The sequence below is a fragment of the Globicephala melas genome, chromosome 12 (genome assembly GCF_963455315.2).
Source record: "Globicephala melas chromosome 12, mGloMel1.2, whole genome shotgun sequence".
Classification (NCBI taxonomy): Eukaryota; Metazoa; Chordata; class Mammalia; order Artiodactyla; family Delphinidae; genus Globicephala; species Globicephala melas.
In genome coordinates, this window is record NC_083325.1 from 10,298,477 (window position 1) to 10,310,355 (window position 11,879).

General features: G+C 57.6%; 1 protein-coding gene across 2 annotated transcripts in view; it reads right to left on the bottom strand.

Annotated features, from left to right (window-relative positions):
* Positions 1 to 6,657, bottom strand: part of KCNIP3 (potassium voltage-gated channel interacting protein 3) — a 90,327-nt gene extending 83,670 nt beyond the window's left edge. Inside the window, exon 1 of one of the 2 annotated variants that reach the window (XM_060309725.1) lies at positions 6,511 to 6,657. In XM_060309725.1, coding sequence (XP_060165708.1) covers positions 6,511 to 6,525 — 15 coding nt within the window. In that variant the 5' untranslated portion in view covers positions 6,526 to 6,657. Of the gene's footprint in view, positions 1 to 6,388; positions 6,479 to 6,510 lie in introns of those variants that run through there. The other variant, XM_060309726.1, reaches the window with a different exon arrangement.
* Between the last annotated feature and the right edge of the window lie 5,222 nt (positions 6,658 to 11,879).

An 11,879-nucleotide genomic window follows, 5' to 3' on the forward strand; every position in this document is an offset into this window, starting at 1 on the left:
ACAGACAGCTAGGACATTTGGAGTCTGGTCACGGACTGAGGTGTCCCGTTCAGTGACCACTCCCTGCATGTGACTACGGAACATTTGAATTGGGGTTAGTCCAAGTGGAGATGTACCATCAGTGCAAATACACACTGGGTTTCAAATCCTTCTTAGTAGAACGTAAAATAGCTCATTAATAATTTTTATATTGATTACACGTTGAAATAATATTTACATTGGGTTAAATAAAATATATTATTAAAAATCTTTTTTTTTTTACTTTCTTTAATGTGTCTGCCGGACCATTTCAAATGATACCTGTGCCTTGTAATGCATTTCTATTGGCCAGCACTGTTCTAGATGGTGCTCAGACCTGCCAGTTGGGGGGTTTGGGGCAGCCTCCCGCTGCCAGGGCACACCCTGACCCCAGCTCCCCTTTCCCACCCAAGTCCAGGCTAGCGTCAGTCACCTTCAGAAAGGTGGTCTGGTGGAGTGTGGAGGAGAACTGGGGGACAATGAGGTAAGTGGCTAACTTGGGGGGCTGCCCAAGTTGAGGGGACTACGGTGCGGGGGTTGAGCCAGGCGCAGGCGGTGGGATGGGTGGTGGAAATATCAGGGTGATGAGTATTTAGGATCTACTGTAGGTGTAGGTAGTGATGGAGGGGTCAAGGTGACCCCTCAGTAACTGTGACATTGTCACCATGGAGATGGGTACCGGAAGCAGAACAAGCCCTCATGCCTTCCAGCTCCCCACACATGTGGTCTAGATTCTCCACGAGGACGCTCCATTCTCAACCATCATCTGAGAGTTTTCACCACCCCATAGAAAGAGGCCAGATCATTTTAAACAAACCACTGGCACCTGGACCGGGACATCCCACCTGGTGGCTCCTCACCCCCAACAGGCTCCCAGAAACGCCAGTGGTCCACAGGCGTTCACTGCCCCATGCCCAGCGTGCACAGCTCCGTCCTGTGGAAGCCCGTCTGCTCAGGCCGCTAGGGGCACTCCAAGGCCAGACCACTGAGCAGCTGGCTCAGTTTCTGTGGTTCTCGTCAGCTGGGCTCCAGAGAACCCCCAAAGAGCATCTCAGAGAAGGCTCGGCAGAGGTGCCCTGTGGGCACGTGGCAGCCTTTGGGGCGAGAACACCCAGGCTCCCTTCCTCAGAGGTAATGTTACTGAGTCAATGCATATGCAAGAGGCACAGCTAACTTCTCCCAAATGTTTACAGGCATTTATGCGTGAGACACAGCACGAACGGTTTCATAAGAGCCACCAGGACCCACCGGATGCTGGTTCAGAAGACACACTTAGCTGAGGAGGGGGAATTTCAAGCCGGTTGATGTTATTTCAGTCAGTACAGTGGGAAGAGGTCTGTGGTCAGCCAGACAGGGACTGGATTCCTGGACCCTCACCTCCTGGCTGGGCCACCTTGGACAGAGTACTTGACCACCCTGATCCTCAGTTTGCTCATCTGTAAAATGGGGATAATAACAAGTCTTCACGGGACTATGGAGAAGGTTAAACGCGGTGACATATACAAACCCCCCCAAGCAGGAGTGATTAGCACTATTCTTCACCCTTCTGATGCTCAGCACAAGGGGCAGGGCCAAGCCCAGGGCCCAGCGACATCAGCGGGGACGCCCAACTCGCTCCGCTCAGCTGGCTGCCTTCAGAATCCCCGGGGAGACCTCCCCATCTCTGCCTGCCCGGGGGCTGCTCTATTTTTATAAGGCTCCTCAGCCAATCTGAAAGTGCAGCTAAGGTGTAGAGGGCTTATCCCACCGGCTAGGAAACTCTGGGCCTTGTCTGCGGGAGGAAGGAGTCTGGGGTTCGCAATCTCCCTCCTTCCCGGGGCGGGGCTGGGGCTGCCTCGAGGCCAGAGCCTGGGCCAGCGGGGACGTGCAGCCCTGCTGAGCTGCGGGGCTGCCTGGCGCCCCGACCCCGTCCATGGGTGCTCCTTCAGGCAAGCTCACTGAGCGCCCACTCATCTTGGCGTGCTCTATTTCCAGCACTTGGGACAGATGGCAGGAAGTGGCAATGGGCGTTGTGTCGTGCGGGCCCCGAGGATTTGGGATAGGGAGGCTTCGGGGAGCCTCGATTCTCCTCCCACCCCTGAGCACCAACAGGTAGGGGCCAGGCGGCCTGCCTCCTGAGCGGGGAACTGAGATTGTCATGAGTCCCTGAAGAACACAGGCAGGCGCGCGCGCGCCTGGGTGCCGCCCCTCCCAGAGCACTGGAGCAGGGGAGGGGAAGACTGGCTTGTCCCTGCCCTGCCTCTAATGCTGCCACCTCGGCCAGGACACTAGCTCTTCACGTGCCTCTTGCTGCCCAGGCAATGAGGGTTTCTCATCAATCCAGGGGTGGACTCCGAGCTACTCACTGACAACATTCTCCCATGGGAGTGCCCTTCCCAGGCTCTACCCAGTAATCCCCAAATGATGACACTGGCACTCCCACCATTTACGGAGCTCTTGCGATGCGCCAGGGGCTGTGCTAAGCGGGCTGGTGTGGGATCTTATTTATCTAGGAGGTCGATGATATTTCCTCCAGGAAAACGAGGAGACCATGGAACAGAGGAGCTAAATAACTTGTCTGAGGACACACAGCTAGGGCATGAGGGGGCTGGGACTGAGCCCAGATCTGCTGATGCAGAGCTGGGCTAACAGCTGTCGAGGTGCAGCTGTGTATCTCCGCAACCACGTTCGCTCCTGGCCGGGCTCCTCAATTACAAATAGCGGAGGTGGGCCTCGTGACAGGCCAGGAGGCATATGTGTGGGGCGGGGCAATCTGCATCACAGCATCCTGGAGCTTTTGGTGGTGGCCCCCCCACCTCTACACCCAGCCCCCACTGCTCAGCACAGGGGGTCTGGCAGAGGCTATGAGCGCACCTGAGGCTCAGATGGGGAGACTGAGGCCCAGGGAGGGGATGGACCCTGCCCGAGCTCACGGAGTCACTTGGGCAGAGTTGGGGCTAGAATGTGGCTCTCTGGGCTCACTGCCCAGAGTGCCCATCTTGAGGGAGGATTTCTTTTTGGCCTCACCCCACAGCATGAGGGATCTTAGTTCCCCAGCCAGAGATCGAACCCACGCCCCCTGCAATGGAAGCGTGGAGTCTTAACCACTGGACCACCAGGGAAGTCCCAAGAGAGGACCTTAAAACAGGGCCAGGCATAGCATCAGCAGTCGGGACTCGGATTTATCCCTTGCCTGCCCCGGAGGCATGTGCTGGAAGCAGGGGAGGACAGGGGCCGGCCGCAGAGCTGGAGATGAGGCCGGCTAAGGCCAGCAGCTGCTCTGCCTAGCTGAGCATGGCACAGGCGCGGGCCAGCCTGATGGAGGGCAGGGCTGGGCAGAGACTTCAGGCAACAGATCAGAGTGGGGAGGCTGGGCCAACCGGGAGATGGGACAGGCCCCTCTCAGCTGTCCTGCCCAGCTCAGCTCAGCAATGCCCCTCCAACTCTGGCGCCTGCAGGTCCCCTTGGTTCTCTCCCCGTCACATGGCCGCTCTGTGGCGCTCTAGGATGTGGGCTGATCACAGCTGACAGATGCACCCGTTCCAGGGAAACATCAAGCTGGGGATGGGGAGATGGGGAGGGCGACACAGTGACTCACTCCACACTGCACCCTCCTTTCTGCTCTGTCTCCTTCTGGCCCGGGGCTGGAGGACCAGCAAAGGAAGACTTGCCAAGTTCTTTCCCTTCTCCTTTCTTTGCCTTGGAAACCAAGGGTGCCCCTCTTCCTCACAGAGGCCACATTCAGGGCTCTGCAGCGCTCCTGGCCATCACCAGAGATGCCTTGGGGTGGGGCGGGAGAGTAGATGGGCCCCAAGCCAGCCCGAGGTGGCAAAGCAACTCCCTCTCTTGCAGAAGATTTTGATGAGAAAAGGGCTCCTGATTTCGAAACGCCAGGGTCCTTTCCTTTGCAGCTCTGGATCTGTAGCTCAGACAAGGGGCTGTGGCTGGCTCAAGGTCACATGGCTAATCGGGAGACGAGGCCAGGGGCGGGATCTGACTTATGTGCACTCTCTAAAGGATTCGGAGGGTGCAACAGGCCACAACTCCATGGAGCCAGCCCCCACAGGGATGGGGCACCTCCTCAGCCGCCTGGTCACAGGCACACCCCTCTCTCCCTGTAGCCTTCTCCCATGACCTCCCCATCCATCCCCCCAAGCCCCAGGCAACTGAGCTTTAGAGCAAGACAGAGCAGGGTTCAAATCCCAGCGGTAACACTTTATAGCTTGCGATCATGGGTGGGCCTCAGTTTCCTCATCTGTAAAGGGAGTGCAATACCAAGAGCAACCTCGGGGCTGCCTGGGGGTCCAGGGGAAGAATGCAGGTGCAGAGCCTGCTGGAAAGACCATGGAGGGAGGAGTGGCCACCTCAGGGCTCCTGCCCTTCAGCCCTGACCTTGTCCCAGGCCCCACCTACAGAAGAGTCAGAGCCACCACACTCCCCAGTACAGTTCAGGGCTCTGATTACTTTGGAAACAGGGGAGAAGATTAGGGCGCACCTCCCACAAATGCCCCACAAGAAGGCAGGAACCGGAGCAGGTAGCGGGTCCCGATGGACATGCCGGGTCATGAAGACATCACTCCCTGAAGACCCAGGAGCAGAGCCTGCAGTTCTCTTTGCTCCTTTCTCCTAAGAGTTCACAGACCTCAAGTCCTGGTGCTGGGCTGGACGAGCCCCCACCCCCACCCCCCGTCCCCACCGCACTGGAGCCTCGTGTCTGTGAAAGGGGAAGTGGCAGTGCCTGCCCTCCCAGAACACTGTGAGGATCCACAAATGACAGTGACAGGCACTGAGGGTGGATGAGTCAGGCAACTCCCAGCCTGTGCTCTGAACTGTAGTCCCTGTTGCCACTAGAGGGGAAGGTGATTTTCATAATCCTTCTGCTGACCTTGGTGAGGGACCCAATGGTGGCTTCCCTCAGACCACTGTCCCTGCCTGGCCCAGCACCAGAAGGTGAGGGACCCACTCCAGCCTCTGGCCAGCCCAGCTGCAAGAGGAGGAGGATTGTCCCATGCCTGGTGGACAGAGTGGGCTGCGTGCACACCTGCGTGCAGCCTGACTCTGTGGAAATCCCCCCCTCCGTGTGCACGCAGGCTGTGCAGCACAGGCAGCTGTGGGCACAGTCACAGGGCGTGGCTGTGCATTGCATGTTCATACTGACGACCCTGGATGCATGTGACCTGTGCCAGCTGTGGCACATGCGTGCAGTGAGCACATGGCATGTGAGCGTGCGTGCAACAAGGTGCTAAGTTTCTCTACTTCTGCCCTGTCTACCTGAAGGTTGTGGGAGAGACTTAAGGTGCCTGGAGAGAAAATACCTTCTCAACATGCCCTGTCGCCAGCCTCGAAGGGTTTCCTGTCAGCACTTCTGCCAATCCTCCTGGCACCCCTGAGCAAGGGAGCAGACAGAGCAGGGGTGGCCTGGGGCTCTGGGGTAGTATGGCCTGGAATCAGCAGCCACAAGACCCCATGGGTGACAGAGAGGCAGGAATCCATCTCTGGGGGGGATGGGGTGGAGTTGGGGGAGACTGCCAGATGCCAGCCCAGTATCCATTCTTCCTTACCCATAAAACCCTGATTTTAGTCGAGATTTATTTTTGCCCTTCTTTCTACTTCCTGCTGCTTGTATGTGCTGGCTGGAGCTCCAGCAGCCATTTTGGACCTTAACGTAGCCTCAAGAATAGAAGCCAGTGAGACAGATGGAGCCTAGTCCCTGCTGACCGTAGGGCTTCCGTGCCAGCCTTCTATTGCCTCCCTCCGGACTTCTGCATGAGAGATAAGTGCAAGCAACCTTGCTCAGACCACTGTTATCTGTTCTGTTACGATCAGCCAGATCTAATCCTGGTCTTTCTTCTTCCCTCCAAAGCAAGACTGTCCCAAACACGTGGGGAGCTGGCCAGGCATCAGGACAGATGTTCTGAGTGTTAACTATTCTGGGGGTTAGCGTATTTTCCTTTCCTTCTTTATTCTTCATTTAATTATCCTTCATCCTTCCCAACACCTCGCTACCATCTCTTGAACTTTGTTCCAGGCATTTTCCTTGCACTCTCTGTCTCCAACCTCCCAAGAGTCCCACAGAGTAGGAACTAATCACAGTCGTCCTTGTCAGGGGTCTCCTAGCCCTTTAGGAAGTGGCTACTCATTAATTACTTGGATAATTAGACGATGCACTCACTGACCAGCCTTCGAGCGTAAGACACGGCCTCCCAGCACTCAGCCTTCCCCCAACGCAAAAGGCCATGGACCCAGGCTCAGGGTCAGCACTCCCAGGGACTTAACTGAACCAGGTGGCTGACCCCAAGCTCCTCCTCCGTCCAGCTTCAGTTCCACAAATACCTAAAGCCCCTGCCGTCCAAACGGGGCAGCCTCCCAGCCAGGACATCCCAACACTTACTTTCCCAAAAGCGACCCTACAGGAGACAGCAGGGGCTGGGGTCAAAGGTGGAGGCACAGCAAGGCTCCCCGGTCCGGGGCAACCCCCAGAAGCTCCCGCTCTCCACCCGCGCCGGCGCCTACCTTGGCCCGCTGCATCCTGGGCACCGGAGGAAACTGTTGCCGGCTTCCCCACTGCGCAGCCGAGGAGAACAGGACTGCCGGGCCCGGCTGGCAGCTGCCTCATGTTTGCTGGGACCCAGACGTAATTGTTACCGGCAGCTCCGCGCCCGCCCCCTGTCCACCCGCCCTCCCTGCGCGCTTCTACCCTAAGCTCCGCCCCTTCTGCTCTGTCTCCTCCCCCGCTCAACCTCCCACCGTGTGTGTCTCTCCCTCTCCCTCTCGCATCTTTTCCGTCTCTCTCCCAGCCTCTCCGTCCTATTCTCTGTGTATAAACCACTGCTAACCCTGCCCTCTCAGCCTGTCGCCAGGGGTCTCTCTCTCTCTGTGTCCCCCTCCCCCGCCCCGTCTGTCTGTAGCACACACTCTGCTCCCCAACCTTGGAGCGGGGAGAGGTGGGGGGTTGCCGAGAGCCTGGGCTGGGGGCAGGGAGCTCCGGCACAAGTTCCTGTCCCAGCACGGGGAGGCGTGGCAGTGGAGCGCGCAGAGGCCAGCCCTCCCCTCCTTGCTGTCCCCTCTCTCATCCTACTGGTTCCTATGGACACCAGGTGGAGTGACCCCCCCCATGACCTCGGGCCATTGCAGTCAAGGTGGGCTGTGGAGGGGGATCTCCCTGGTGTCCCTCCAGCCACCCTGCAGATGACCCCTGGGCACCCCTGGCATCCGGAGCATCCTCCTGATGGGGACATCGCTCTGGGCACTGGGCCCTCAATGGCCCCACTGATGGGGGCTCACCACCCAGAGATGGTGATGGCTACCAGGGCCACGTCACGTGGGTCACAGGCAGGGGTCCTTCAACTAGTTTCACGGGTGCCCCACGCTTACTCATCTCCTTTCACCGCACGCGGGGCCTTGCCGTCGGGGAGCCCTCTCCAAACCTGAGCTCCTTATACACTCCAGGGAGCCTGGTGTCTGTTCCCATCGTCTGTGTCTCGCGTTGGGACCACATCAGGGCAGCTGAGGGACCTGACCAGACCTCCTGGGGCTTGTGGTGGTGGAGGAAAGGGGTGAGGGCCCCTGAGCATCCTGGGGAGGGGGGACCCTGGCTGCCCCTCAGGAGGGCAGACTCCTGGGCATTTGCTCAGCCCCCAGGGAAACCACCCAGGAGCCAGGTGCCTGAAACCTCAGGCAAGTTTCTCTTTTCTACACCCTGAGGAAGGAGCCAGCCTGTGCCACTGGTTCCCCTGGAAACAGAGCCCTGAGACACCCCCTCTTCTGGGCACACAAGAGCACTTGCACGTCCTTCTCTTTTTTTGTTTTTGGGTGTTTTTTTTTTTTGAGCCAGCCAATCAGCTCCAACTTTCAGATCGTGGGAGGAAGAAAATAGTCTGGAGCTGTTTGCCCATGGAGGGAGGACGACTATTTCTAGACAGGAGGCAGCCCGTGTGTCTGGCCCCGCTGGACTTCCAGGACCGCCTGGGCCTCGTGCCAGGCAGGAACTCAGCAGACCCTGGCCCCCCTTCCGCCGCCCATGGCTGTGCCCTGGAAGAGGTGAGGGCGGCTGCAGGGTCAGGCTCAGAGGCTGAGCTCCTTGAGAGCCTGGGGGCCTTTTCACCTGGCAACCTTGGCTCTGAACAAGCAGGGGTTCCCTGAACATGTTGAGTCCTCACAGTGGCCTTGGCAGGGAAGTGCCATTATCTCTGCAGATGACGAAAGTGACACCCAGAAAAGTTAAAGGATTTGCCCAAGGTCATGGGCTAGAAAGTGACAAAGCTGGTGCAAAAAGCCTGTTCCTTTCACCCCTAAGTGAACACACGGCTAAGACCCGCCAAACCTCCCACGCTCCAGACATCAACTTGGACACTTGCCAGTCGTGCTGTCCAGGACAGGCCTGGCCTTAGGTATGGCCTGGCGCTCGGAGGTGGAACCAGAGAAGGCCCCTCCCCCCAGGTTTGGCGTCAGGACTGAACTTCCGCTACCCAGAGACGCTTTCTTCTGAATTAACAAGCTAATGAGCTTCCAACTACAAGAAAACAGGGCAGCCGCCCGCCCCTGCCAGGCCCCCATGCCCTTGGGCCTGGGGTACCTCCCACTTCAGCTGCCACCAAGGGGGTGCACCTCATAAAACACCCATGGGGGGGTGCCCCGCCGTGATCTGTGCCCCCCATCCTCCCTCCTCCCCCAGCGCCCTCGGGGGCTTTTCTAGAGTGCTTCCAGCTGGTCCCACACAGGCCTGTGGGGAATGCAGGGATGAGAAAGGGCAGGAGAGCGTGGAGGTCAAGGACACCCCAGAGCGGACCTTCCTCAATTGTTACACACAGTCCTCTCCACTCCAGGCCCAGGTTCAAACCCCTCCTCCTCAGTACCCCAAACCTGGCCCCATGGAGTCCCCAGTCTGTATGTTTCTTCCGGACCCTTTCGGGCCCTGGTTCTGCCTTCCCCTGGCTGAGGGGCACAGAGAGGCAGACACAGAGACAGACAGAAAGATGTTCAATACAGTTTCAGGGTTTGGGCCCTTGCTCCACCAAGAGCCCCTGCCTGTGAGGAAGGCCCCCTCTGGGTGGAGGTGGGTCTCACCAGGCATGTGGAAACCCCCCCCACAGGAGTTCAAGAAATGTCTGTTGCCCCACAACAGTGCTTCCCTGGACACCACAGCACTCCGGTGTCACCATGAGCTGGCACAGCTGTGGAACTGGAAAGCCACCGAATGCAGCCTTATTTGTCTTCCACTGGCCCTGGAAACCTCTTCCGCTGCCCGCCGCCCGGCGGCTGGATGGAAACCCAGCAGACCCGGGATGCCGCTTGGTAGGGAGATACAGCGGTCCACTACACCTCACACAACAGTCTCAGCTGGGGTCCGGGCCCTGCTCAAGGCCAGGCCTCCTGCTGCACAGCCCAGGCCTCCGCCCAGCTCAGGTGGAGCTGTCCTGAACGTCACCCTGGGTTTGGCAGAGGTTGGAAACTATACCTCTCCCTCCTGCGGGCGCCTCCATGTGTCCTCAGAGCCTGGCCACCACTGGGCACCTCTGCAGCTTCCCCCTGACCAGGGTACTTCACATAGGTCTCAGGGGTGCCAAGGAGCCCCAGCCCGCCAGGCAGCTCCATCTCCGCACAGCTGAGGCTTGTCCACCCCCCCAGGCAGCCTCCAGCTGACCCTCCCTCCCACGAGGCTCTTGTCTGGGCCAGCAGCCTTCTTCCTGGCTCTGCCGGCAAAGCAGCCAGCCTGTCTCTTGTGCTTTAGACCTCGCAGGTGGGGCTGGGACCCGTCCGCTGGATTTCTCAAACTGCAGGGGACACCTGGAAGGCTCTGAAGCCTTTCTTTAAAGCCCCTTCCTTCTGGCTTGATGCGAAGGGAGGGTCCCCCACCCCTCCCCTTGGGCTCATCTCACCTCCCCCAAATCTCTCCCCCAGCCTCAAAGCCTGACTCCTGGGTACCGTCAGTATGGTGAGGGCTCGGGCTGCTGAACTTGTGCATTGCTGCTGGGCAGAAGTCAGGGGCCGGGTGGGCTCATCTCTGTGCACACCCTGCCTTCCCCTCCCCCGGTGCTGCAGTGCGGTTTGTAAGATGGGTAACTGCTAACTGCTCCGGGGGGTGGCACAGCCGTGAAGTGCAAGGAAGGATTAGGGGCCACGGAGAAGAGGCTTCATTCCAGCATTCCTGGGGTGTGGCCCAGGCTGGCCACCAGACTCCTGGTTCAGTCCCTGCATTCAGGTCTGGAGAGACAGGGCACTAGGAGCTCCGAGCACAGGCCCTGGGTCCAGGAGGGTAGGAGGGACACTGGCCTTGACCACCCGGAGAATTCAGGTATCCCCTGAATTATAAAGTACTCCCATTATCAGTTGATTCTTTGGGGTAAGTTGTGCCCTTTCTCCTCAGCCCGCATCCAGTCCTGTGCCTTAGTTTTCTCAACCATAAATAGGTAAATAACAGTGTCTATCTCGCAGCTAATACATGTGCGCGCTCAACACACTTCCCGATTTATACTCAGAGCTCAATAAATGAAACTCTGTTTGTCCCCTCAGGGAGCCTAGGCAGGCCCCTAACCGTATGACCCTTCCTTTGCACACCTGGAGCCAGACAGAACTACACTGGCCAGCCACCTGGGACCTGACACCCTGGCCCACGTAGCATTTCTCTGGCAGAATCTGCCACTCATTGCTTATGGCCTTTGCTCTGGGATGGCCAGGCTGGCAGAACTCCCAGGGCCTCCAATCTGTCATCCCTCCTGCTACAGGGACAGCAAGGACACTTGGATCACATCTCCTGGGAGACGGAGCCTCCCTCCCACACACCCACAGGGAACGCGGCTGACAGCGTGCCCAGGAGGAAACCTCCAGAGCCACCAGGGTCAGGGCATCTGAGTCAAGGCCTGGCGGGGCTTCAACTTATGGGACCTTGAATCAGCCACAGAGCTTCTCAGAGCTTCATCTGCTCAACCGTGAAACAAGGATGACGATCCCCACCTGCTTCAGGGAATGTCATAAGAACAGATGAGACTGTGACCTCGAAGGGGCTTTGTTTCACACATAACGTAGGATGAGCATTGTAGGATCCCAGCATTTTAAAACTGGGAAAATATGTAATATATTTCTCTCTGTGGCTATTTCTGTCTGTCACCTGCTGAGTGCCACCCCACCCCCAGGTTACCAGAGCCCACAGTGATGCTCTGAACTGAGCTCCTTTGAAAAGTCCGTGTGCAATGCCCTAGGCCAAGGTTTCTGGATACTAAATTCAATGAGTGGCAGCCTTTCCCGATTCACAGGGGGAACGTCAGTTAATTTTTTAGGACTATTAACTTCTGATCATGCTGGACTAGGTAATTTGGACTAAATTCCCAACTGAGGACAACAAAAAGCTGCTCAAAAAATATATTTTTTAAAGTTTGATTCAGGGGTATCAGGGAGCAAACAAGGCAGTAAAAAAATCACAGGGCCAAGTTCTGGGAAAAGAAGGAAACCCAGAGATGTGTGCTGGCAGCTGGGGTTACGTTCTCCCTAGGGGGTCTGCTGAGCCCAGAAGATACTGCAAAGGTGCTGAGCAGAGCTGTTAACAGCCTCTGGGACTAAGGAGGTCAAAACTAGGCGCACCAAGAGCAGGGGGTACCCGGCAAATCTTTCATGCTTTGGGTTGGGACCCCAGAGGGTTTCACCCCCAGAATATGAATGAACTAGAAATAGACAAGTGCTCCAAGGGACTGCAAATCATCTCAGTCCCTGAAAGTAAAGTAAAACAACCGGGTTTGCAGGATCTCAAGGCATGTGCCCGAGGTAAACATAATCCTCACGGAGCAAGATAATTTCATCCTGTGCCTCAAATTATTTCTACAGGTTTTCATATAAAATGTGTGGCACTTGGGCTTCCCTGGTGGCGCAGTGGTTGAGAGTCCGCCTGC